Source organism: Schistocerca nitens, chromosome 5 (assembly GCF_023898315.1).
Source record: "Schistocerca nitens isolate TAMUIC-IGC-003100 chromosome 5, iqSchNite1.1, whole genome shotgun sequence".
In the NCBI taxonomy this organism is placed as follows: domain Eukaryota; kingdom Metazoa; phylum Arthropoda; class Insecta; order Orthoptera; family Acrididae; genus Schistocerca; species Schistocerca nitens.
Window position 1 is genome coordinate 292,170,565 of NC_064618.1, and position 27,749 is coordinate 292,198,313.

Here is a 27,749-nt window from a genome sequence, read left to right on the forward strand (position 1 = left end):
AGGGTACCCGCCTTTATTTGCCGTTTGTTATCGCCAAGTCCCGCGGTGAGTCCCCGCGGGAAGAACCCGCAGTGTGGGGTCCGCGTGTATAAAGGCGTGCTGTCGCAGCCATCGGCAACGCACGTCGTCTGCACCGTCTGCCTTGGCCACCGGCGAAAAACTCTCAGTCTAGCAGGTCAGTCACCTCCGCCGCCGCTCCTCGCCACCTCTTTACATCTTTTCCTCGCACAGTAAGTGTTGGCGACCTGGTTGCGTCCAACAAACCTGGCGTGCTGATTTGTTACTGGTGCTCTCTCCGTTCTCCCAGCACTGCTGCACATGTCAAGTAGAGCTACAAGGTTTTCGAGGTTACGTCTAAACCTCTGAATGATTAGATCTAGAGTTTTTTCGTCTTCAGGATTTCCACTACTCATTACTTTATTTACAAGAACACTATACATTACACAAATAAAGATTTACAGGCCTTTAATACAGAGTGACTCAGCTGCCCCTACCTGTAGGTTTTATGTAAAGTGCAGAGCCATCAAAAACCACAAACGAGATTTTCATATTCTCTCCAGCGTTACGCGCAAAACTATTAGTCCTACATAAAAAATGAACAGAACGTTTTTGTAGGAAATTTAATGTATTTAAGTGTTGTAATGGGATACATTCTCCCTGGAGGCCACGATTTTCGAGTTATTCAAGAAAAACGTGTTTGATAGCGATTTTTGTACGTTTTTCAGGAGTTATTAGAAATTACGGCCTCCAGCGAAAACGTGTTTAAATACAAAATTTGACTACATTAAATTTAGTTTTCTATTAATTTCTTTCTGCAGGACTAATAGTTTGCACATACCGAGCGAGAGAATATGAAAATCTTCCACATGGTATTTGAAGGCATAGTGTGTTGCATTAAACCTATCGGTTGTGACATTTGAATCACGCAGTATAAATGTCTGCCTCCAGACACTTTATCAAGTAACGCCCTTTTCAAAATAGACACTTACAAGGCCCAACTTCTCTAACTTAGAACTGCTATTAAACGCACCAAGAATTAGACAAAGATTAGCGAATAGTATCTCGCTACATAAAGATATATTTTAATACCGATCTATACATGCAAAGATAAACTAATATTCGATTAATAAATTAGATAATTTACTTTACAAATATTTTCAAATGCTCACCAAAAAGTTATGAAATAATAATAGTAATTATTATAATTTCAGCTATTTTCAAAACTTATAAATGTATGTTTAACACAAATTTTTAAAGTTTTAGTTTTCGGTTTGAAATAACTGGTTATCGCACGTTTTCATAATTGAATGTAAACGTGGAACTGAGAACCATAAGGGACTAAAGCACATCACCGCCACTTTTGAGGTTATAAGGAAGAATAGGAACACAACAATCAGTCGCAATCGCATTAGTTCTTTATTGTTCTTACGTATACAGATTTCAGCTATAAACACCTATCTTCAGTGCATATGAGTGAGTTATAATCCAACAAACTCCCAGCAATGCATGTCACCATACGACTTTATTGGTGTCGCGTACAGCGGGGAGTTCGTTGGATTACAAATCGCTCAAATACACTGAAGATGGCTATTTATAGCTGAAATCTGTATATGTAAGATTAATAAGAAAACTAATGGAATTGCGACTGATTGTTGTGTTTCTAACCTTCCGTATAATAATATACAGTCGCTGTGCACAATGGTTCCATATGGAGTCAGAGTTGGTGGATTTTGAGATTGTAGCATGCATACAAGTCCTGACATCTATTGATCTCACGATGAACCAGCTTTACCAGCGCTGTTCAGCTACACTGTATGTATGAACAAGTGTCACTGCTTTCTCTGATATTCACTACCATATGGGCCCTAAGCACAAGTTTTCATTGTTTTGGGAACGCTCACTGGCTACACTGATGCCCATTTCTTCAAAAAGCTGGAATCTCTTGAAGCAATGACCCACCATAACGTTACGTTCCATGGTTTCAGCATTCCAGTCTGTAAAACTGATGCTGGGGATTTTAAAACCTCTAAGAGTGTCACCACCGTCATTACCAAACCATGAGATGATGTTCGTGGTAACAATGTACATTTCAGAAATTTTACAATGATGAAGTTTTCAACAGAATGCCCATGAATTGTCGTTTAAAGTAACACATTCTTCACTGGAGTCGTGAAAAGCTGCCACTGACCTTAAGTCACATCGAGGGAGACCACAATTTGTTATTTCCCCACAGTTTGTAGATGTCTTACAAAACCTAGTGCCCACCAACGTAAGTGAAAGGCAAATTTCAACCTTGAAACACAAAGACATAACAATACTACTAGATCAAGCTTAAAACACATAGAATTAACAAAACCACTAGATTTCATGCCTGAATTGAACAGACGGCTTTATCTGAACCTCAAGCCGGAGGATGTGCTTAATGAAAATGATGATAACGAAGGCCCTGAAGGGCTGGGATAGGTCATAATTGCGTGGGTGGTGTATTTAGTGTTGTTCTTTATGTTCTGATTCTAGTTTCACATTAATTACAAACTATACAACAGTTAAAAAGGCAGTATTGCCAATAGTCTATACATGAACATTTTGTGGATTAGGATTAATAACAATGATCCTAAATATTAATTAAAATTTCATAACATATAGTAGGTACATTATTTTCTATTGGAGATAAAGGATGTTTAACTTGATTAAAAAAAAAGTGCAGCCTATGAGAATGGTGGCTTGCGTACAAATTTGATTTTCACAAATATCTATTTTTCTCTCAAAAGTTTGCGCTTTGGGCTCATATGGTTCTCAGTGCCTCAAATGAAACAATCCTTCACCGTTTGTTTGATTGTAAATAAAAATCAAAATTACGTGAAATGTAAAGAATGTTAGTGGATTGGGTAGTGATTTTATTAACTGTATCGAAAAGTAGGTTGAAGAAAAAGTATGTGACTGATCAGTTCCATTGCACCACTTGGGACAGTTTGCGTTAACACACCATAAAAATCAGGCAGTTTCATTCACAGTGTGGTCACGAACACATCCAACCGAGACAGTTCCTTTCTGCCATTCAGTCTAGTCTCTTCATCAAACCATGTTACTGCACTGGTTTCATACAACCGACTGGAACGTACGCAACACATCCACTGCTGTGACTAACATCTGCTGTTAGAGGGTCACATTGTAAGATGGCAAGAACTATGCTCCTTACATGAAGTCATTAAAAATCACCTAACTCACGTTGAGCGAACAGTAGGGCTGAACAAAAATGACTGACAAGGCACAATGCATCTTGTAGAGGGTATAGTATGGACGTATTGGAATAATTAATGTCGGGTAATTCACAGGACATGAAAACTTTGTGGAAATGCGTCGATTTACTGGAGGCTAGTTTATCCCAGGGAAGTATTCGAGTTGACCACCATGGCCGGCGGGGGAGAGGCAAAGGGAAGCGACAATAGGCAGCTTAGGGCGGCTCAAGCTCTGAGAAAGCGGTAATGGGGCGGTAATGGGGTGAGGCCTCCAGCTGCCTTAAGATGAGTGACAGTGAGTGGGTGGTTGACCCCAGGTGGTGTACCGGGAAGCAGACGGAGAACTTGTACACCTGTCGATAAATGTCCGTCGTCCCGTTTTCAGTGAAACATGCGAGAAAGCTACGGTGGAGCGGTCAACAGAGGTCAAAATATGCGTGTTCGTGACTGTAGGAACTTCACGCTGAATTCACGGTCTGCAGAGTCTGAAGTAAATCAGGTGAAGAGTGACAGAATGAAATACGCCGGCCTCCGATGGGAACGTAGCACCGAGGAATTTGAAGTACTCTCCTGGGAGTCAGAATTCCGGTTAAATTGGTGTTTGTGCAGATGCTAACCTTGATGGGTGGCCTGGGAGAAGGTAAATAGGAGAAGTTGAGAGGAAGGGAAATTTTGTGGGCATTTGTTCACTTCCCAGAGCAGGCATTGGTCAGTGCTGGGAAGCGACGCATAATTAACGCGACTTGCACTGCAATTGGCGTAAGTGATTTTGCTGGAGGGGAAACCGAGGCGAAGAGCGGACTGGGAGAAGTCTCCGTAGGGGTCTTCCATTCCCAGCTTGCCTAGAGTGCGGACGTGGCGTTCTTTACTCAGCTTACCTGAGAGAGAGTGAGCATCTCTGCAGTTTAGGACTTAGCAAACGGGACGATTGAGCTTGAAGATAGAAAGTTTTCTTTCAGCTATGTACTGAGCAAGATAGCTAGAAGTGAATAGACGAGCGCAGCCTTGCAGCACCACGAGGTCGGCCGACGTCCGCATAACGACGCCGCTCCGCCACGCTGTATTCGGTGATATTGTGCCCGCTCCGGCCACTGATTAATTTGTTGGATCACGTCGGCAAAGTTTCCACGAGGGTTTCATGGGCCGCGTATTGTAGAATTCTTCTCGCACTTCGCATTACGCCTGGGTCAGTCGATAGGAATTACTTTTGATTTATCGCGCTTTACTCCACGCAAACGCAATTTATTACCACTGCCTTATAGGAGAGTCACGTAATGTGATGATTGAAGGTCGTGAGTTAAAATAAATCTGTGCTAATCGACTGCATCTGTTTTCAATCAAGTAGTTGAAATCCCAAGTCACTTTCTTAATTAATTTCATGTTCAACATTTACATCTGGTGTTCAATAGCTGAATATAACATCAATGTGCACCCCTTTTTAATTAAAAGGGATCAATTCTGAATCAATTAATGTCAACACTGCCACCGCAGTTCAATCAGGAGTCACAGGGCCTTATCACTTTCTTTGCGTTGTCCGACATTGCGGCAGTTTTGCACTGTCTGTTGATCTGTTAGTCAATTACCTGGGGTGACGGGTGGGGTGTTACAACACGACCGTTCGGCGCCAGTTCTACACGATGTACAGATCTCCAAAGCCTTAGCACACCCTGTTGTCATTGCGACTAGTGTGGTTCCGTGTCGCGTTGAAGGTGAGGGGCAGCAGTGCCCAGGTAACGGGCGTCCGTTTGCAGGATGAACCTGTTACCGGCCACCGTGATGCTGCTTGCGCTCGCCGTGCTGCCCGCGCCGCTGTCTGCCACAGCGTGCGTCGACACGCTGCCCATCTTCGGGGACGCCCAGCCCAGCACAAAGCCGTCGCCCTACACCATAACTGTGACGCCGACCACCGTCAACGCGGGAGGCACCGTTAAAGGTGAGCGGCGGCACATCTGCTTTTTCACAAACGCAACGCTTCATCAGTGAAAGCGCCAAGTTCTTCTGGAATGATTGACTAACCCAGTGGGTAGCAAACTCCGAAACCATTTCGTGAGGGCCACAGAACCATCATTGTTTTAATACAGGTACACGGTAAATAGTTAGTAGAAACTTGTGTGTAAGTAGTAATACGTTTTCTAATTGGATGAGTGTTCGATGACAGTTTGCTTGAGAAGATTAACTGAAAGTGGTATGCATGTGACAGCATGAACTACCTAATATTTTCCAAAATTCCACGCATAAAATCGGGATTCTTCTGGGGCTCACAACTCAGGTTCTATTGCTGATAGAAAGATACGATCAGGTATTTTGGATAGGTCTTGCGCTAGGGACCATTTGCATATCCAACAAAAGGATCGTCACAGAGTCACTATCCTACAGTAGAGGGTCAAAGTATGGACATTATCACACTTCTTCCTGCTTACACAAATGTGGCAAACCGGTGGTTCTTTTTGCATTTGATGTGGTCTACGGTGGGCCTTAGGGGGCTTAATAAGGCACCATTTGTCCAAGGACGGTTCATTAGCAAATCTCCAACCAAGGTATTTTTGAAACTTCCTGGTAAGTTAAAACTGTGTGCAGGACCGAGACTCGAACTCCGGACCTTTGCCTTTCGCGGGCAAGTGCTCTACCATCTGAGCTACCCAAGCACGACTCACGCCCCGCGAAAGGCAAAGGTCCCGAGTTCGAGTCTCGGTCCGGCACACAGTTTTAATCTGCCAGGAAGTTTCATATCAGCGCACACTCCGCTGCAGAGCGAAAATCTCATTCTGGAAACATCCCCCAGGCTGTGGTTAAGCCATGTCTCCGCAATATCCTTTCTTCCAGGAGTGCTAGTTCTGCAAGGTTCGCAGGAGAGCTTCTGTGAAGTTTGGAAAGTAGGAAACGCGGTACTGGCGGAAGTAAAGCTGTGAGGAAGGGGCGTAAATCGTGCTTGGGTAGCCCAGTTGGTAGAGCACACGCCCGCGAAAGGCAAAGGTCCCGAGTTCGAGTCTCGGTGCGGCACACAGTTTTAATCTGTCAGGAAGTTTCATATCAGCGTACACTCCGCTGCAGAGTGAAAATCTAATTCTGGCAAGATATTTTTACCAATTTTCGTGCCAAATTCGAGCCGCGGTGTCCAGACGGCTATAGGCAGCAAATGGCTGAAACTTGTATGATATGTTTCTAAGAGCCCAATACCAATTCTTGAAATTTTTCTTGATATCTTTATCCGTTTCCGAGATACAGAGTTCAAAGTCACCCAAAACGTAGATTATAAAGTGACGGAGGACTGTCCTGTAAACTGTCTCCGTTGTGATCAGAAGGGTTCTGAGAATCCCTTATTGTGCTACTGAAGTACATGCAAATGTTTGTGCACGTAAAATCCTATCTGAGGTGTAAAATTAGGTTTGCGTTATTTTAATTTCACATAAGTAAACTACCAAAATTTTAGTGACCCATAAAGTTCTTTTCATATGAGTGACTTGCTCTGCTGTCGCAGGAAAAAGAACGGAAGCAGCCGAAAAATGCTCCTATCGAAGCACACAAAAGGCGAAAATGCTCCTGTTTAAACGACTATGGGTGAAAAGTGGAGCACAAGCTGCCTCATTCTACTTTCCTTAAGCACCTTTATAAATTTTCCCAAAAATTTTGGCATGCGAAACAAATTCGCGCTTTTCATGCTGAGAGAGAAGGAGACAGTGGCAGTGCGAAAGTGACGGAAAAGTTATAATACTGGAATAAACGAAGGATCCACCGACTCTGGATTCAGAGTCCAGAGTGCTAGATTCTAAGGCTTGGGGCAGTCCGTCGAGTTGTCACTAAAATCGAAATATTTCAACAGAGCACGTTTTCATCTTTTATGCGATGATATTGATTCTTGATATTTCAATACACAGTCAACATGAATGTGTCTAGTCAACGTGAATGTGTCTAGTTTCGAAAAAACGTGCCTAATGCTCGTTCTGAATCTCTCAACAACTTCTGGTTCCTTCTAATTATCCAGAACTCATCTCCTTAATTTCCTTTTTGGTCTTTGTTCAATTTTAATCTGCAGTTCATTACCCATAAATTACTGCCAGAGTTCGCATCTGCCCTTGGGAACGTTTTACAGTTTAAAACCTGATTTCGGGTTACTGTTATCACGTCCGCCATGTTTCAGTAATACTGATAATGAATTAATTATGTTCATCTTCATTCTACCATTTGACGTATGTCGTCTGCATCGGCGCGTTTGCATTACGCCCTGAAATGTTGACAGTGCAGGTGCGTAGATTTTGCAGTTATGCAGGACTCCAACATTCAAGTACAAAATGGAGGTAAACTTGTTAAAATCGTATCTAAAATTAATTTTACGTGACATTTCTCCCGTCACGGCATTCTTGACGGTTAATACAGCAATATTAGCGGCCTTATATCTTGCTCCACGTTCCACTGAGATGACCTTCCATTATGGGCAATAGTTTTTTAATGTATCAAGTCTTACATTTTGTGTTGTTTTTGGCTCACCGGGCAGTTATTATCTTACAGTGAGTAGTAAATGATGGCAGAGCTGTGCGTGCTCAGAGTATAGTGGATGAGCAGGGAAACAGATTGTGCAGTCGCGGCACAGCCCAGTGCTTTCATCATCCATACTCCAACAGCAAGAAGTGGTTCTTGCTATTTTCTGTATACAGAGACACTATTATTATGATGGTCTGCGGTGGTTCAAAAATACTGGGAGAATATACGGAACTAAAAGCGGTTTTAAAATACATTTCAGTTGAGACAGAGATACATTTTATTGTTTATTTCTTCAACCTGCCTCTGTATGTGTGTGTGTGTGTGTGTGTGTGTGAGAGAGAGAGCGAGAGAGAGAGAGACAGAGAGAGAGAGCGGGAGGGAGGGAGGGAGAGAGAGAGAGAAAGAGAGAGAGAAAGAGAGTTAAGGAACAATTAATTTATTAAAAAAACTAATTTTTGTCTTAAGTACTCCTAATATTGTTTTTTGTGTTTTAACGTTACTTACTTCTAAGCTTCTCATCGAATAACTTAGGACCGAGCACATTTTTCGTCGTGTTCTCATGAGTAATCTACCGCGTTTTTCCTGAACTGTAATAACCGCTCCACTATCTGAAAATTATTTTCCGTAGTTTTCCGTCTTTTACTTACGCATTAGAGTAAGTGTGCAATTGGAATGATTTGAACGTCTTGCTGCAGTTCATGTTGATGCGGTACGTCGATCCAAATAGCCTAAACTTCTGCACGCACAGTTTTCCATTGTTTATCCATTGGGGATCGATATGACTGCAACCATTTTCGAGAGAGGCGTCGATCACATGCAGAATACACTTAACAAGATAACTTATCCAGTATTGTTCCTCATGACAACAAAATGTTATCATTTATCAACAACAGAAACTGATGGTGATGCGCCTAACGCGTTTGGCTATCCAGCTGTGGAAATTTAATGTTTTAGCCAATGCACGCACGATTAATAACTGGTAGTTTACATTTAACTTTAGGACTCTAATTCCACGTTAGGCGACGCGACGAGTTTGCGCAATGGTCGACTCCCTACTAAGGCAAAAATTTCCGACTAATGAAAAATTACCACAGCGTTCTGCAATACCAGTTATGTATTCTTCTTATATGTAAATGTGTTACGTAATAATCAGATATAATTCATCGGTTTTGACGCCGCAAAACATTATGATCAAGATCCTTCAGAGATGTGCATGCAAAAGGAATGATAAATGAAGTATGTGACAAGGTTGTTGACCAATTTTCTGTAAATGGTGGTACCACTTACCGTAAAAAAGAGAAACGGAAGAAACAAAGTTCGCATAGTTCCGTAGAAGCTAGAGCTATTACAGCCTCAGCAAAACAAAACGTAAAATAAAACGTTCAAAATTTTTCCTTGGGTGTTTGCTGATAAGAACATTGATTAAAAATCGCATATTGAAGCCATTAAAGGCTAAAATTCAAGCGTTTTTACTGTGTGAATGATTTTAAATTCCGCGTTTTATGTATAAGAAAGTTGAATAGTTTGTGCGCTTCATTGCTAAACGTTATACGTGATAATGTTTTGGAACAAGTGCAAGAAAAACATGCATGTCGAACTGTAGACAGTTGTTCAGGCTACTAGGCACAGTAATCACAGCTTCACAGTAGATTCGTAACTATATTAATTACATCATTAACTATATTCATTACATCATTAACTAAAGAGACAGAATTTTCTTATAACGTTGTTACCGAAGCTCCCTGAACGCTTTCGCTAAATTTTTCAGCATTTTGGCAAAACTCTATCCCAGAAGCTTAAAGGCAATGATATTGACTGTGGTTGGAAGTCCGTAGAGGAGTCAGCGTCATCGCCCGAAGATGCTGCTCTATCGAAATAACTCGAAGTCCTAGCAGCACCACCCGATGCAACGCTCGAGAGCTTTAGCAACATTTATTACGCTCAGAAACACTTGCAAAACACTAGAGTTGTTTCAGTAAATATAACGCAAGTGTTCATGTATTAGTCTCATTCATGTGCAGGAAGGTATGATAAGAGTAACTACACCATTATTTATCCACCTCCCCATCGAATTAAAAAAGATACTTGAAGATAATACTGGCTTATATGGATTCAGTTAATCTTCTCAAGTATGATGTCATCGTCTGTACATTCAATGAGAAAATGTACTACTACTTTCTTCCAAATCATTGCGAGATGCTCGTACGTGCTACCACGGTCACTCTTTGGAGTAAACATCCTACTGTGCTGGAAGGTATGATAAGAGTAACTACACCATTATTTATCCACCTCCCCATCGAATTAAAAAAGATACTTGAAGATAATACTGGCTTATATGGATTCAGTTAATCTTCTCAAGTATGATGTCATCGTCTGTACATTCAATGAGAAAATGTACTACTACTTTCTTCCAAATCATTGCGAGATGCTCGAACGTGCTACCACGGTCACTCTTTGGAGTAAACATCCTACTATTTTATCCGTTTCCAAACCAGATGCTAATGGTTGATTCTGGACTGAAGCCGAATGATTCTCCCATGTGACATTTACAGTGTAGCGTGTCCCAGTAGGGATGGACAGTATTCATTTCGAAGCAACAGGCCGGCCGGAGTGGCCGTGCGGTTCTAGGCGCTACAGTCTGGAGTCGAGCGACCGCTACGGTCCCAGGTTTGAATCCTGCCTCGGGCATGGATGTGTGTGATGTCCTTAGGTTAGTTAGGTTTAATTAGTTCTAAGTTCTAGACGACTGATGACCTCAGAAGTTAGGTCGCATAGTGCTCAGAGCCATTTGAACCACTTTTCGAAGCAACAAAGTCTAGCAAACACGGGTTCTAAAATGCATACCTTACTGGTTGTGAGCATTACTTTGTCTTCGATACTGGGGAACAAATCTCTTCTGCTGAAAGCTTTTTGCTTTCCGCATTTTTGGAGGACCATAATAAGAAAAAAAAGTCTAGAAAACATTTGTCTCCGTTACTGTGAAACACATCTCTTCTACTGAATTAGTGCTCACAGCTCTTAAGGTAACCATTGTATAGCTATTGTTCAGTAGACTTTTTTGCTTAGAATGATCGTTACTGTCATATCACTGAATACTGACCATTCCTCTTGGGACACCCTACGAGTATATTTGGCTATCTGACGAGATGTTCTTTAATTTTGTTTTTTCCGTTCACAAGGATGTGATATCTATATGTGAAAAAATGCCACGATTTTTTTTCTTTTTTGTTTGTGCTGGCAGCGGTATAACAGATTGTCTCTTCAACCACAGTGTTTACAAACGGACAAAATACGTTTTTGTTTTTAAAACGTGAACAATAGTGATGAAATATTTATTAAGATCTTAATTATGTGTGTTGATTCATGACTCATGGAAATAATGTGAAGGCTCCTGGTAACGGTGGAACTGATGTAGACTTTTTTGCGTGCAAGGAAGTGTATGTTTACGTGGAACGGATTGAAATAGATGGGGTGTTGGAGTCAAACAATAGGTGGAATTGAATTAAGCTGAAGCACGAACTGGGACCTTCATTGAGTGGGTTGGGAAAGAAAGGGGACGGATGACAAAATGAAAGGTTATAGGTGTCATTTGGAAATCAGAGGGGTGGAGTTGTTTGTTGTATCCACGTCAAAACGGATTCTCGAGCAGAACGTGGGAGTGGATCGGATAATTAGGATGGATAGATGGTTCAAGCTAAAGTCTATCTGGTTGTAGGAATAGGTGGCAGTTAAAGTTCAGTGGAGGACAGATTGGACAGCTACGGAAATTTGGTATAGCGTGTGAGAAGGTTGGAAGGGTTGGATATTTGGCAACATTACTGAGACGAATTGGACAGTTACTTTAGCTATGGTAAAGGGACACAGGTAGTTGTTGGGGTGAAACTGGTAGTCGATAATTCGTTTAGGGATTATGTCCTCGAGTCTTGTTGGAGGATGTTTGACTTTGCACTTGTGGAAATACAGTGAGGAGCCGAAGAAACTGGTCCACCTGCCTAATATCCTGTAGGGCCCTACGGGTACGAAGAAGTGCCGCAACGCGACGTGCTGGAGCCAACTGACACCATGAATCCTTCAAGGCTGCCCATAAATCAGTAAGAGTATAAGGGCGGGAGGAAAAGAGATATCTGTTCTCAAGACCATGTTGCAGCGCATCCAAGATATGCTCAATAATGTTCATCTCTGGGGAGTTTGGTGGCCAGAGGAAGTTTTTAAACTCCGAAGAATGTTCCTGGCTGGAGCCACGCTGTAGCAATTCTGGACGTTGGGGTGTCGCATTGTCCAGCTGGAATTGACCAAGTCCGTCGGAATGCACAGTGGATATGAATGCAGGTGATCAGACAGAATGTTTATGTACGTGTCACCTGTTAGTGTCGTATCTAGACGTATTAGGGTCTATGGAGATTGTCTCCATACCCGTACACGTCCATCCGCTCGATACACTTTGAAACGAGGCTCGCCCGACCAGGCAACATGTTTCCAGGCATCAAGAGTCCAATGTCGGTGTTGACGGGGTCAGGCGAGGCGTAAAACTTTGTGTCGTGCAGTCATCAAGGGCACACGACTGGGCCTTTGGCTCCGAAGACCCATATCGATGATATTTCGTTGCGTGGTTCACACGGAGACATTTGTTGATGGCCCGCCATTGAAATCTGCAGAAATTTGCGGAAGGGTTGCACTTCTGTCACGTTGAACGATTCTCTTCAGTTGTCGTTGGTCCCGTTTTTGCAGGATGTCGGAGATTTGATGTCTTACCAGGTTCCTGATTTTCACGGTATTGAAATGACCGTACGGGAAAATCCCCACTTGATCGCTACCTCGGAGATACTGCGTCCCACCGCTCGTGCGTTGACTGTAACACTATGTTCCTACGCTCTTAATTCTTGATAACCTACCATTGTAGCAGCAGTAACCGATCTAACAGCTACGTCAGACACTTGTTGTCTGATATAGGCGTTGCCGACCGTAGCGCCGTACTGTGCCTGTTTAGCCGGCCGAAGTGGCCGTGCGGTTAAAGGCGCTGCAGTCTGGAACCGCAGGACCGCTACGGTCGCAGGTTCGAATCCTGCCTCGGGCATGGATGTTTGTGATGTCCTTAGGTTAGTTAGGTTTAACTAGTTCTAAGTTCTAGGGGACTATTGACCTCAGCAGTTGAGTCCCATAGTGCTCAGAGCCATTTGAACCATTTTTTTGTGCCTGTTTACATACCTCTGTATTTGAATACACTCGCGTGTACCAGTTTCATTGGCGTTTCAGTTTATGTGGTTTCATTGCAAGTGATAGGATTTCAGTTTGGGGCAGTCTCTAGAAAGACGGCAAATGGATGCAGGGCATAGCATCAGCAGGAAGTATCCGCTTGAGTGGACTGCTTACATTTGGAGCCTCAGGACTGATTAAAAACGCCGAAGACGCGACATTAACATCTGTCCACCGCAGTGGATAACTGCACTATAGTGTTAAAGTAAATGACGCAGATTCTTTGTAACTTGTCTTGTGACGGTGATAGCTAGCTGGCACCTCTTACAGCTGGTACTGTTGTGCTTGCAGTGCGCATATCTGGCAGCGAGAACTTCCACAGCGTGTACCTGCAGGCAGGGAACGGGGAGCAGCCGGTGGGGGAGTTCCTGGCCCCCAGCGGACAAGGCTGCAGGGCCGGCGTCTTTGGCTGCCCGTCCGGACAGAAAGTGAGTAATGCCTGGTTACTGTTGCACTACTTACGGGAATCATTTCTTCCTGGAGCACATACGCAAACAACCACAAATAATTGCCATCATTTCGCTGTCAATATCGTTACTCATTATAAACTAGGGTAACACGGGGCGGACGGGATGTTTAAAATAAAGGACCACAAAAAACACTTCTTCAAGGTGTCGTAAATAATCCTGTACCGTACTTTAGTTGAAAATCACCTTAACCGTATGTTATGTATTTCTTACGTTCTTTTAAAGAAATGGTTGCGTATTTCCCGTTCTGCCCCACCTACTTAGGAGAATGGGATAAGGTAATTTTTTTGTGAAATTATTGCTCAATCGTTGTTATTATCAGGAATATCATCTTAAAATTAAAACAAAGTTGTGTAATGCACAAGTTATACTTATGAATAAGGAATATTAAAAAAATGTTAATAAGAAGAAAATATTTTAACATCATTACGAAAAAATGTACAATTATTTTTGATGCTTAATACCAATATACTGTTACTTTATTCATTATCGTCGCTCGTGCAGTAGATGTATTTTCTGGCTTGCGAATGGATACATAGTAATAAATCTTATAACCCATCCTGCTATGCCAGACACGTTTGTTTGTCAAATATGTGTGGCAAACCAATTATTTGTACTAGCCGATAGGCTAATGATCTATCAATGAGGTATTTTATCGTTGGACTAAAACATCTTCTCTCCGTTGACTTCATATATACTATCAGCTTGTCTACTTGTTCTGCAGTGAACAAATTTTTAAATTTTCCATCTGATTTGTCAGCACTATAGCTGTGAATATTCTTTGCTTTACGAACGTATCTTTCCAACGTTGTATTGGGTACGTTAAACTTGTTAGCTGCTTTTAAAACTTCCATTTCTGAATATAAAGCGGTTGAAACTGCAATTTCTATTGATATACTATTCAATTTCTGTCCATTAGTATTTCTAATGTAAGTTCACACCACCTGCAAAAGGAAGAAAAAAAAAGACATATGTAGTTTGAAATGTATTTGCATCAAAAAATGACGGGACCGAACGGGATACTGTCCCAGTCTGCCCTGTAATGTTCTGCCCCAAGTGCACATTTCAGGTTAACAACTCTTATGGAGCGTAATAACAGGCGGATTTAACGTGTTGCGTAACTGAAATATACGGAAAGGCACGCATTTTAAGATTACATATCATTTAAGGGCGTGCAATTAGGGATTAACGGATTTTCCTACCTTTACATTCACCATAAGTTGAAAAAACGCGACTGGTAACGCGAAGAACAACCGTTAACTTACAAGTCGCACTCCAGACCAAGTCAAAGTTATCCCGTTTTGCCCCGAGAGTTCCACTATACATTTTGCTCATACGAATGATACAACGTACCAGTCCCCAGTGTCGAAGTCAGAAGTGCACAGTCTCCAAAGCCAGTAGTGCACAGCTAACCGGTGACTTCTGGTTGGTCTGTGACATTGTACGTAATCACCACCTCTGTTAGATGATTTTATTTTTTGTCGTCAGTCTTGTGATTAGTTCGATGCAAACCCCCTCAACTTCCTCTTCCTCATCGGAGACTAACACCTACACCTGAGATTCTCGGTTAGTTGTTGGATGTATTCCTTTCTATCCCTCCACCTACTAGTGTCGCCTTCTACAGCTCCCTTTAGTATTATGCAACTTCCATAAGGTCATAACACGTGTCTTATAGTCGTGTCACATCTTCTAGTCAGCGTTTTCCATATACTGCTTTTCTCGTCGATTCTGCGGACGACCTTCGCATTTCCTGTCTTATTAGTAGTCCACTTACTTTTTAGCAACCTTCTGTAACACTACACCTCAGACGCTTCGATTCTCAAATTTTCCAGGTTCCCCAGAATCTGTCGTTCATTCCCATACGATGCTCTGTTCCGAACGTACATGCTTAGAAATTTCTTCTACAAATTACGGCGCGTGTTTGATACTAGTAAACTTAATTTAGTGAACAACTCCTCCTTTGGCTCTGCTGGTCTGGTTCTTACATCCTCCTTGCTTCGTCCATCAAGCTTTATTTTACCTCTGAAGTATAAGAATCTTTCATTTTGCATTAACTTCATGAAGAAAGTATTATACAAGGTAATCATTCTGTATACGCTTTTGATATTCATTACCCATCTTCATAATTTTAAAACTTGAGTAATATACACTATAGCTTATTTTCTTCTTCTTTTCCTTGAAAATTTGTAGTGTACAACTGTGTGACTTACTTATTTCCTTTCAGAACGCCTTCTCGTACAACTCACGCAGGGGAACTAAAGAGGCAGAAGTTGAGTGGAAGGCACCACAAATCAACGCCCAGGTCGCCTTCAGGTGAGACAGACCATATATGAGTTATTTTCATATTCCGTATATTACACTAGTGGCCATTAAAATTACTACACCACGAAGATGACGTGCTACAGACGCGAAATTTAACCGACAGGAGGAAGATGCTGTGATATGCAAATGATTAGCTTTTCACAGCATTCACACAAGGTTGGCGCCGGTAGCGACACCTACAACGTGCTGACATGAGGAAAGTTTCCATGCGATTTCTCATACACAAGCAGCAGTTGACCGGTGTTGCCTGGTGAAACGTTGTCGTGATGCCTCGTATAAGGAGGGGAAATGCGTACCATCACGTTTCCGACTTTGATAAAGGTCGGATTGTAGCCTATCGCTATTGCGGTTTATCGTATCGCGACATTGCTGCTCGCGTTGGTCGAGATCCAATGACTGTTAGCAGAATATGGAATCGGTGGGTTCAGGAGGGTAATACGGTACGCCGTGCTGGATCCCAACGTCCTCGTATCACTAGCAGTGGAGATGACAGGCATCTTACCCGCATGGCTGTAACGGATCGTGCAGAGACGTCTCGATCCCTGAATCAACAGACGGGGACGTTTGCAAGACAACAACCATCTGCACGAACAGTTCGACGACGTTTGCGGCAGCATGGACTATCAGCTCGGAGACCATGGCCGCGGTTACCCTTGACGCTGCATCACAGACAGGAGCGCGTGCGATGGTGTACTCAACGACGAACCTGGGTGCACGAATGGCAAAACGTCATTTTTTTCGGATGAATCCAGGTTCTGTTTAAAGCATCATGATGGTCGCATCCGTGTTTGGCGACATCGCGTTGAACGCACATTGGAAGCGTGTATTCGTCATCGCCATACTGGCGTATCACCTGGCGTGATGGTATGGGGTGCCATTGGTTACACGTCTCGGTCACCTCTTGTTCGCATTGACGACACTTTGAACAGTGGACGTTACATTTCAGATGTGTTACGACCCGTGGCTCTACCCTTCATTCTATCCCTGCAAAACCCTACATTTCAGCAGGATAATACACGACCGCATTTTGCAGGTCCTGTACGGGCCTTTCTGGATACAGAAAATGTTCGACTGCTGCCCTGGTCAGCACATTCTCCAGATCTCTCACCAATTGAAAACGTCTGGTCAATGGTGGCTGAGCAACTGTCTCGTCACAATACGCCAGTTACTACTCGTGATGAACTGTGGTATCGTGTTGAAGCTCCATGGGCAGGATGTACACGCCGTCCAAGCTCTGTTTGACTTAATACCCAGGCGTATCAAGGCCGTTATTGCGGCCAGAGGTGGTTATTCTGGGTACTGATTTCTCAGGATCTATGCACCGAAATTGCGTGAAAATGTAATCACGCGTCAGTTGTAGTATAATATATTTGTCCAATGAATACCAGTGTATTATCTGCAATTCTTCTTTGTGTGGTAATTTTAATGGCCAGTAGTGTATGTGTGACCTACTCGTACAGTTCAATACCGTGTACAGCGCTCAAAAACTGTCAGTGTACCTTTTTAATAGGGGAAGCTTATTTGAGCGGTGGCGCATCAAGGACAAAGCGTACAGTTTCATCTAGGAATGTAAAAAACCGTTTCATTATTAGGTTTGCTGAGAAGTGATTGCTGAAAAAATTTGTTCCGCCATTATATCCCATGAGCCGGGTTATAACGATGTTGTTTGCAATCTGTTACAACATAAGTACACTGATGTGCATTGATGTCTGACATGAGGCAACATATGACGAACAGTTCTTGCTAAAAGCGCTAGTCTCTACGGCCTAGGGACCGTGTGTACTCTGCAGTTAGTTAATTACTTACACAGTATGATTTGTATTTGAAAAAAGGTATAAGTTTCTGACGAAAAATAAGCAAAACTACACTCCTGGAAATGGAAAAAAGAACACATTGACACCGGTGTGTCAGACCCACCATACTTGCTCCGGACACTGCGAGAGGGCTGTATAAGCAATGATCACACGCACGGCACAGCGGACACACCAGGACCCGCGGTGTTGGCCGTCGAATGGCGCTAGCTGCGCAGCATTTGTGCACCGCCGCCGTCAGTGTCAGCCAGTTTGCCGTGGCATACGGAGCTCCATCGCAGTCTTTAACACTGGTAGCATGCCGCGACAGCGTGGACGTGAACCGTATGTGCAGTTGACGGACTTTGAGCGAGGGCATATAGTGGGCATGCGGGAGGCCGGGTGGACGTACCGCCGAATTGCTCAACACGTGGGGCGTGAGGTCTCCACAGTACATCGATGTTGTCGCCAGTGGTCGGCGGAAGGTGCACGTGCCCGTCGACCTGGGACCGGACCGCAGCGACGCACGGATGCACGCCAAGACCGTAGGATCCTACGCAGTGCCGTAGGGGACCGCACCGCCACTTCCCAGCAAATTAGGGACACTGTTGCTCCTGGGGTATCGGCGAGGACCATTCGCAACCGTCTCCATGAAGCTGGGCTACGGTCCCGCACACCGTTAGGCCGTCTTCCGCTCACGCCCCAACATCGTGCAGCCCGCCTCCAGTGGTGTCGCGACAGGCGTGAATGGAGGGACGAATGGAGACGTGTCGTCTTCAGCGATGAGAGTCGCTTCTGCCTTGGTGCCAATGATGGTCGTATGCGTGTTTGGCGCCGTGCAGGTGAGCGCCACAATCAGGACTGCATACGACCGAGGCACACAGGGCCAACACCCGGCATCATGGTGTGGGGAGCGATCTCCTACACTGGCCGTACACCACTGGTGATCGTCGAGGGGACACTGAATAGTGCACGGTACATCCAAACCGTCATCGAAGCCATCGTTCTACCATTCCTAGACCGGCAAGGGAACTTGCTGTTCCAACAGGACAATGCACGTCCGCATGTACCCCGTGCCACCCAACGTGCTCTAGAAGGTGTAAGTCAACTACCCTGGCCAGCAAGATCTCCGGATCTGTCCCCCATTGAGCATGTTTGGGACTGGATGAAGCGTCGTCTCACGCGGTCTGCACGTCCAGCACGAACGCTGGTCCAACTGAGGCGCCAGGTGGAAATGGCATGGCAAGCCGTTCCACAGGACTACATCCAGCATCTCTACGATCGTCTCCATGGGAGAATAGCAGCCTGCATTGCTGCGAAAGGTGGATATACACTGTACTAGTGCCGACATTGTGCATGCTCTGTTGCCTGTGTCTATGTGCCTGTGGTTCTGTGAGTGTGATCATGTGATGTATCTGACCCCAGGAATGTGTCAATAAAGTTTCCCCTTCCTGGGACAATGAATTCACGGTGTTCTTATTTCAATTTCCAGGAGTGTATTAACTACGAATAATACAATGGCAAATCAAAACGTAATTAATGTTGCCTAATCCTCATTGTTATCAGTGGACAGTTGTAGGGCGCACAGATACCTTTCCGTCCTTTCTAAGTGATCTCACACGGAACTTCACCTAAAGCCCGCCTTCCCGCTCACCGTTCACGACTGTATCAGGAAAGGGCGGAATGACAATCACATGCAAAGCACCTTCGGCCGTACTTGGAAAGTCTCCTAGTGAGCGTAAACGCAGATGTCAATGTAACTGCACTATTCTTGGTAGTTACAATATGTTCGTAATAACGAAGTGAAGGTAGCAAGCCTTCTTGCGAGAATACAACTTCTGTTTTATTTTGTTTAATCTTCAAACATGTTTCACGACAGTTTTGGCACCCTCAATAGTTTTCTATTTTCTTCTATTGTTTCTGAAATACACTGAAGCGACAAAAGTCATGGGATAGCGATATCCACACATGGCGGTAGTGTCGCGTACACAAGGTGTAAAAGGGCAGTGCATTGGCCGAACTGTCATTTGTACCCCGGTGATTAACGTGAAAAAGTTTCCGACGAGACTACGGACGCGCGACGGGATTAACAGACTTTGAACGAAGAATACTAGTTAGGGCTAGACGCATGGGGCATTCCATTTCTGAAATCGTTAGGGAATTCAGTATTCCGAGATCCACAGTGTCAAGAGTGTACCGAGAATACCGCATTTCAGAAATTATCTCCCAGCACGGACAATGCAGTGGCCGAGGCCTTCACTTAACGACCGAGAGCAGCAGCGTTTGCATAGAGTTGTTAGTGCTATCAGACAAGCAACACTGCGTGAAATAACAACAGAAATCAGTGTGGGGCGTACGACGAACGTATCAGTTAGGACAGTGCTACGAAATTTGGCCTTAAGGGGCTATTGAAGTGGACGACCGACACCAGTGCCTTCGGTAACAGCACGACATCGTCTGCAACGCCTCTCCTGAGCTGATGACTATATCGGTTTGACGCTAGGCAACTGAAAAACCGTGGCCTGATCAGATGAGACTCGATTTCAGTTGGTAAAAGCTAATGGTAGGGTTCAAATGTAATCCAACTGAACCGATCGTTGGCTGGAAATGGTTATGTTAGGCTACATGGAGATCGTTTGCAGCCATTCATGGGCTTCATGTTCCGAAACCACAACGGAATTTTTATGGATGACAAGTGTTCGCGATTGGTTTGAAGAAGATTCTGGACAATTCGAGCGAATGATGTGGTCACTCAGATCGCCCGACTGAACCACATCGAACATTTATGCGACATAATCGAGAGATCAGTTCGTGCACCGGCAACATTTTCGCAATTATGGACGGGTATAGAGGCAGCATGGCTCAATATTTCTTCAGGGGACTTCCAACCACTTGTTGAGTCCATGCCAAGTTGAGTTGTTGCACTATGCAGGTCAAAAGGAGGTCCAACACGACATTAGATAATATCCATGACTTGTCATCACAGTGTATATACAACGTATTTTATGTAGGTTAGGTATCTGTTGACATCATATTTTGTTGTTTAGATTGCATATGAACTTAAGCATCGGCTTACATTATGTGTGCCGTGTGGCTGCAACTGTAATCAACCAAAACTCTAAATTAATAGAGCATGTCATAAGCATCACAGGGGTAACGTCTGCATTCCATTTTTGTTTAGCTGATAGCCTTTAAACTATATGTTCCCGTAAAACAGTTGACATGCCACTTTTTTGAAGCTGTAGTTAAGCTGTACTGAACAGTACTGGTTCCTATTTGGCTGTTAAATGTGTCGTTTATGCTTTTGTGTTTGAAATGAACAGGAAGAAACGTCATAAAAAAACCCTAACAACCACATTAAAAAGAAAAAAATAAACAGCTCAGGAGAAGATTACTACAGAATTAGAGAGAGTCAATGAACAGACATATTTCGCCGGAATATACACTGTGTGATCAAAAGTATCAGGACACCTGGCTGAAAATGACTTACAAGGTCGTGGCGCCCTCCATCGGTAATGCTGGAATTCAGTGTGGTGTTGGTCCACCCTTTTCCTTGATGATAGCTTCCACTTTCGCAGGCATACGTTCAATCAGGTGCTGGAAGGTTTCTTGGGGAATGGCAGCCCATTATTCAAGGAGTGCTGCACTGAGGGGATGTATCGATGTCTGTCGGTGAGGCCTGGCACGAAGTTGACGTTACAAAACATCCCAAATGTGTTCTCTAGGATTCAGCTCGGGACTCTGTGCAGGCCAGTCCATTAAAGGGATGTTATTGACGTTTAACCACTCCCCAACAGGCCGTGTATTATGAACAGGTGCTCGATCGTGTTAAAGGATGCGGTTGCCATCCGCGAATTGTTCTTCAACAGTGGGAAGCAAGAAGGTACTTAAAACATCAATATAGGCCTGTGCTGTGATAGTGCCACGCAAAACAACAAGGGGTGCAAGCCCCCTCCATGAAAAACACGACCACACCATATCACTACCGCCTCCGAATTTTACTGGTGTCACTACACACTCTGGCAGATGACGTTCACTGGGTATTCGCCACATCCACAACCTACCATTGGATCTCCACATCGTGTACCATGATTCGTCACTCCACACAACGTTTTTTCACTGTTCAATCGTCCAATGTTTATGTCCTTACACCAAGCGAGGCGTCGTTTGGCATTTACCAGAGTGATATGTGGCTTATGATCACCCGCTCGACTACGAAATCCAACTTTTCTCACCTCCCGCCTAACTGTCATAGTACTTGCAGCGGATCCTGATGCAGTTTGGAATTAATATGTGATCGTTGGATAGATCTCTGCCTTTTACACATTACGACCCTCTTCAACAGTCGGCGGTCTCTGTCATTCGACAGACAAGGTCGGCCTCTACGCTTTTGTGCTGTACGTGTCCCTTCACGTTTCCACTTCATTATCAAATCGGAAACAGTGGACCTAGGGATGTTTAGGAGTGTGGAAATCTCGCGTATAGACGTATGACATAAGTGGCACCCAGTCACCTGACCACGTTCGAAGTCCGTGAGTTCCGCGGAGCGCCCCCATTCTGCTATCTCACGATGTCTAATGACTACTGAGGTCGCTGATAGGGAGTACCTGGCAGTAGGTGGCAGCACAATGCACCTAATACGAAAAACTTATGTTTTGGGGGGTGTCCGGATAATTTTCATCACATAGTGTATACGTTGTATCTCCCATGGGAGATGTTTGGTAAGCCATAATAAGACACAGGCAAACAAAAACAAGAGTTTATTACGGCCACAGTAGAGAGATTTAATAACAAAGGAAAAACTCTTCTCAATAAAAAATAACACAACTTCTCAGACAATAACAGGCGTACGCCTGGAGCACATATGAGTAAACGTAATGGGATATGAAGACTGTGTCACTGATAATTCCTAACGACGGAGGTTGAGCATTTGGCTTGGTTGAAATGATAATGAAATCAAGACCCTACGCTGTGGACAGGCATTAATATATCGACGGAGACAGTTGAAAATGTATGCCCGACCGGGACTCGAACCTGGGATCTCCTGCTTACATGCCAGACGCTCTATCAATCTGAGCCACCGAGGTCACAGAAGATAGTGCGACTGCAGGGATTTATCTCTTGCACGCTCCCCGTGAGACGCACATTCCCAACTTAATGTCCACACACTACATTCGTAGTGCCCCTGCCCATTACACTTATTTCTCGCGGCAGATAATCTTTCCGCGTTCCGTATGAGTTCGGGCAATACGTGTGGATCCGTACAGAAAAAGGTCAATGGCCGGTTAGCCTTAACTACATTCATATTCGGCGTAGTTGGCCCACAGGCATGCCTCGGATTTCGCTGGAATGTCATAGGTTCCGCGGCGGTGGCTTTCGACCAGGCTGATGGGCTGCATGAATTGGCCCAGAGCTCCGGTGGAACGAACTGCCGCTCTGTACAGCCGGGGCGCGGAGGATATCGCGCCGTTCCAGTTCGGAACAAGTGTCACGGCGGAGGAAATAGGTCCCTGCCACGGAGGACCTCTGGTGACGCTTGTTCTGCAGTTCTCGTTGTGATCGACGCAGTCTGAGAAGGCAACGCCTTGTACATATGCAACTCCGTAATGCATCAGCGTCTGAGGGGTTGCGATCCCTTTAGGCAACGTCGGGTGTATGACAATAGTTTAAAGGCTATAATCTAAATCGAAGTGGAATCAAGACGTTCCCCTAACATACTTGTGCTGCAGATGATATTTTGTATTAATTTAGATTAATTGCTGATTTATGTTTGCAGCCACAGGGCGCACATAACGTAAAAAAAAAAAAATTATATCTGCAACCTGAACAACAACAAAATCTCATGTCAACATACTTCTGCCCTATATAAAATTTGTGTGTATATATTACAGAAAAAATAAAAGAAAACCTACCGAGGGTGCCACAAATGTGGTGAAACATGTTTGAATATTAAGCAAAACAAAACAGCTGCGCTCTTGTAAAATGCAGACCATCTTTAATTCACTGTAATTTTCTGCAAGCACGGGAAAAGAGGTTAAAATTCCATTATGGTTATTAATGTTTTTGTTTCCCGTATCATACCTAGTTTGCATACTGCACTCCGCTCAGGTGCTATGTTGGACTCCGCATTTGGTCTGAAGTCACAGTTTATATTTTAAAGGAAAAAGAGCTACATTGATCTCTGTCTCGGTTTTCAGGATAATTTGTGTGGGATTTGCTTCCCTTTTCGTTGTCATGTCCTAGTTTGTGGAGTCATCTGACCACTTTCCAGAAAGTTAATTTTACGGCGCTGCAAGACCTGTAGCAGTTCCTGACGTGTTTACCTTCTGTTGCAGGGCTACGATCGTGAAGTCTTTCACCGAGTTCTGGGTCGGCGTCGAGTCAGCTCCAATCACCGTCCGTGTACGTATCCTGCAGCTTTGACATATTTCATCAGCCATCTACCTTTAAGTCCAAATCACTTACTACCATTCTATCTAATCTCTACCACATATTTTGTTTAGCTCGTAGTTAGAAAAAGGCATAGTTATACCTCCCATCTAACAAATCTGCTTCATTTTTCGTGTTTAAAAATTACAATGGTAATTTTTTATGAGGATACAGTGTGATATACTATAGGAACTTTATAAAAGTCTATTGTTTCTTTCATTTGGTTATTATAAGCTATAAAATGAGCTTCACTAATTAAGTAAGAGTAGGAATATCTATGTAGTGAGCATTCAGACATACAGAACAGAATTATTGTCGCTGATTTTGAATGTAATCACATCGTTAAAACTAACAGATGTCCTTCGTTAAGTTCCACTAATTTTATACATGCGTTTCATAGGCATATCAACAATTTAGATTCCTTATTTTGAAAGAGCTTGTTTCAAAGCTTTGAAAAGATAATCTGAAGGGCATTTCGCTTATTTGCGACAAGTATTACAGCTGAAACGTCGCTTTTTTGCTACAGGGACAGAAGGTATAGCTACAATTGTTTCTGGTGTTGTGAACTGTATTTGATTGCATTTGTGGATCTCTGTTTTAATAAATTATGGTGCAGCGGCTCTGCGAAATTAATTCCTAACAAGATGAAACGAAAATGTAGCAAAAAACTTCGAATTTGGGCCTACGAAACGCAGCAAATTAACAATTTATCACACATTTAGAGACGAAATTCTTCCGTTTTTATTTTCTGCTACAATATTGTTAATTTTTGTTCATCCTTATGGAAACTGAACTAGCAATTGCATATAATTATTCAACATGACACAAGAATTTTATGTTTACTATAAAATGAACACAGTGGCTTGGAAAACTGATAAATGCGAAGGAAATTACTCATTCATACACTGATCTTATCTGCAGATGAATATTGCTCTAAATGTGTAAACGTTCAACGAATTGACTGGAAGCATCCTCCCACACTATTGAACCGATCTGCCACTTGTCCCATAATTGTCCCCCCATACAGTCAGATATGTTAGCCCTACGATTTCACATCCTGATCACACAGTGTTCCAATATTAACCAACACACGAAGTGCCTCTTACTAGAATGTCCACATCTACATTTCAGTAGCAAATTGCTATTACTAGCAAACAAATATGTAAGTGTGGAGCATAATTAGCGTAATAAAAAATTTTATGTGTCAGCCGAAAAAGGTAAACACACTGTCATATAGCGAAATTATGCGGCTATATCGGTTTGATATTGATGACATCCGCACTACGCTATGTTCACTTGATAAATATTCCTACTATATTGCCAATTATCACAAAAATTTGTAATTTCCGTGTTTCTGGCTTTTGTTGAATTAGATTGTAGCTCATCACTACCACGAGATTCGATGCATGTCGTTCCATAAACACTTGCCTGTGCATATGAAATGAAATCATTAATTCACGACTGTGACATCTACGGTGACCCCATACGCCCCTCATGAAGGTAACTTGATCGAATCCTTAAGATGAAAGACATTTTGAGCGAGGCATCACTGATAATGTTAAAAGAGGGTGAAGCGTACACTTGCTTATCACCTAATTATGGACCACGCCGTGGTTTAAACTCCAAAACTCACTGCATGTCCCAATATAGTGAGGGTTTGTGACGCTGTTAGTGATCCGATTGCCAGATGAGAAGTTCGCACTCCGTGGTCCCCTTAGTGCTATTAGTAGGCTATATGCTGGCACACGGATGTATCTTCCCCTATCTCACGCGCCTCTTCATCAACTCTTCACACACACACACACACACACACACACACACACACACACACAAATACAGTCTGCTTGCAATCATCAGTCGCCTACTACGAAGATAGAACAATCCGCAGACAAAAGCTGACTATACATGTGATCAAAGAAAACCGTTACAATTAGGCAACTGAACCCATCACTCAGCAAAACTATACGGTTTTAATTTACCGATAATAGTACTGAAATTCAATTGAGGAGCTTATCATTCATTTCTCACTCCTATCGTGAAAGTTGCAACGCACATTATTTCTTGCAGTGAAGTTGTCGTTGCCACTTTCCTTATTCTATCTTTGTCACGGCTCTGGCTTCCATACTGGGGATAGTCCTAAAACACTACCTATGTGTTTGTTCCCTTTATTTATGTGTAAAAATACGCGTATTTAGCGGTGCTGATGCAAGAGTTGCGAAATCCGTTAAACTGCACTTCAAGCAGTATCTTAAATTGTCTTAAACAACGCACTTTATCAAGCAAACGCCGCTGGTAAGAAAGAAACTTGTTAGCAACTGCATGTAACGACACATGTTTCACGCCCGTATGTCATACCTTCATGAAACTCTTCCTAGGCGGTGACACATGACCTAGTGCATGATAGCGAAGTCTTTAAAAACCTAGCATACCTTGGATGTCGGACCTGGTCATCTAGCGATAAACAGCTTTCCTGACTAAAGATGTCGCTGAATCCAATCCTGGCAGAACTATAGAAATTTTTCAGTGTTTCTTTAACCTAGCCTTCTCCTCTCAGTGTGGTGAAGATTCTTGAGGAACGGCACCCCTTTTCCCAGGTAGTATTACAGTTCTAGGTTAGGGATACGGAAATCGGCGGAGTGGCGCCCAATTGAAACACTTGCATCAGGCCGTTAAGCCACTGTAGTGAATAGAATCGCCAATGCCTCAAACAAAAAAATGCCTTTAACACCGGCAAAATATTAATATCAAATGCTCATTAACGACACATCAAGTTACAGTAAAGAGACACAGAGACAGGGATTCGAGAGTGAAGGTTCATCTATTCTATTTATTCCCCTTGGTTACAATCAGTGCACCGAAAAAAATAATATCGAGATGCAACAAATCCCTTAGAATCAGTTTATTGAGCCTTCTATTAGACGAGAAGAGTTGTCCCCTGCAGGATCAGCGCCCTCGAACCTCTGCTAAATGTACCTAATCGGATTTTCAAGGTTCAGCCTTGAGACTAGTTATTACCACTTTGATAAATATCACTTGATACGCGCAGCTGAGTTATTTAAATGCATTCTGAGAATTTTAGAAATGTTTCCTGATAATATAAATCACGTAATACATAACTAAAATTAATTTTTAATATATATTTTGAGATTTTGGGGAGGCTCTGGCTCAGAGCCTTCAACTGCTAGGCACGACTGTTTGATCTTGACATTTCTAAGAATGAAGATCCTCTTCAGCAAAAACATGCCATCTACAACAATTCCTCCTCCTCCTCCTCATTCTCCTCTTCTTATTGTTCTCTTTCTTCTTCTTCTTCTTCTTCCATTACATAATTGAACAGTTGGAACAAACATTAATAAGTAAGTGTTAGAACTCTAACCATACTGCAGGAACCTTGTACGTTTATTAATAGATTTCTGTTTTATTTACAGACCGTCAGCAGAAACTAATAACGCCGTTGCTGTACGAAGACAGAGTAACCGATTACGAGGAAGAGTATTAATATCACAAACATCACATACTACTGGCATCATCGCTTTACATGCTTCTTGAAGTCAGCTAACAGAGCAGCCGGTCATACTGACATAGGAGACACTTTCTGTCTCCCACACAGTAATCTCAACCGTCGGGAAACGACGCTTCCTGATTATCTTTCCGCAGCCAAGAAATGGCTAATTGCAAGTCGAGGTTTAAGAATGTCTGCATCTGCCTAACATTCACTCATCAAAAATCTGTACTTAAGGCTTTGAAAATAAAATATAGTCTCTACTAAA

At 43.1% G+C, this 27,749-nt stretch overlaps 1 protein-coding gene across 1 annotated transcript; it reads left to right on the plus strand.

Annotated features, from left to right (window-relative positions):
• Nucleotides 1-27,749, plus strand: LOC126259458 (putative defense protein). Its single transcript, XM_049956285.1, has 6 exons — nucleotides 1-230; nucleotides 4,991-5,172; nucleotides 13,263-13,399; nucleotides 15,663-15,751; nucleotides 23,886-23,952; nucleotides 27,408-27,749. Exons 2-6 carry the CDS (start codon nucleotides 4,992-4,994, stop codon nucleotides 27,423-27,425), a joined length of 492 nt encoding a protein of 163 aa, XP_049812242.1. The 5' UTR covers nucleotides 1-230; nucleotide 4,991; the 3' UTR covers nucleotides 27,426-27,749.

Coding starts and splice junctions, on each gene's coding strand:
- LOC126259458 (XM_049956285.1), top strand. CDS start 4,992: ATGAACCTGTTACCGGCCACCGTGATGCTGCTTGCGCTCGCCGTGCTG. Junction 5,173..13,262: donor CGCGGGAGGCACCGTTAAAG/GTGAGCGGCGGC, acceptor TTGTGCTTGCAG/TGCGCATATCTGGCAGCGAG. Junction 15,752..23,885: donor AACGCCCAGGTCGCCTTCAG/GTGAGACAGACC, acceptor CTTCTGTTGCAG/GGCTACGATCGTGAAGTCTT.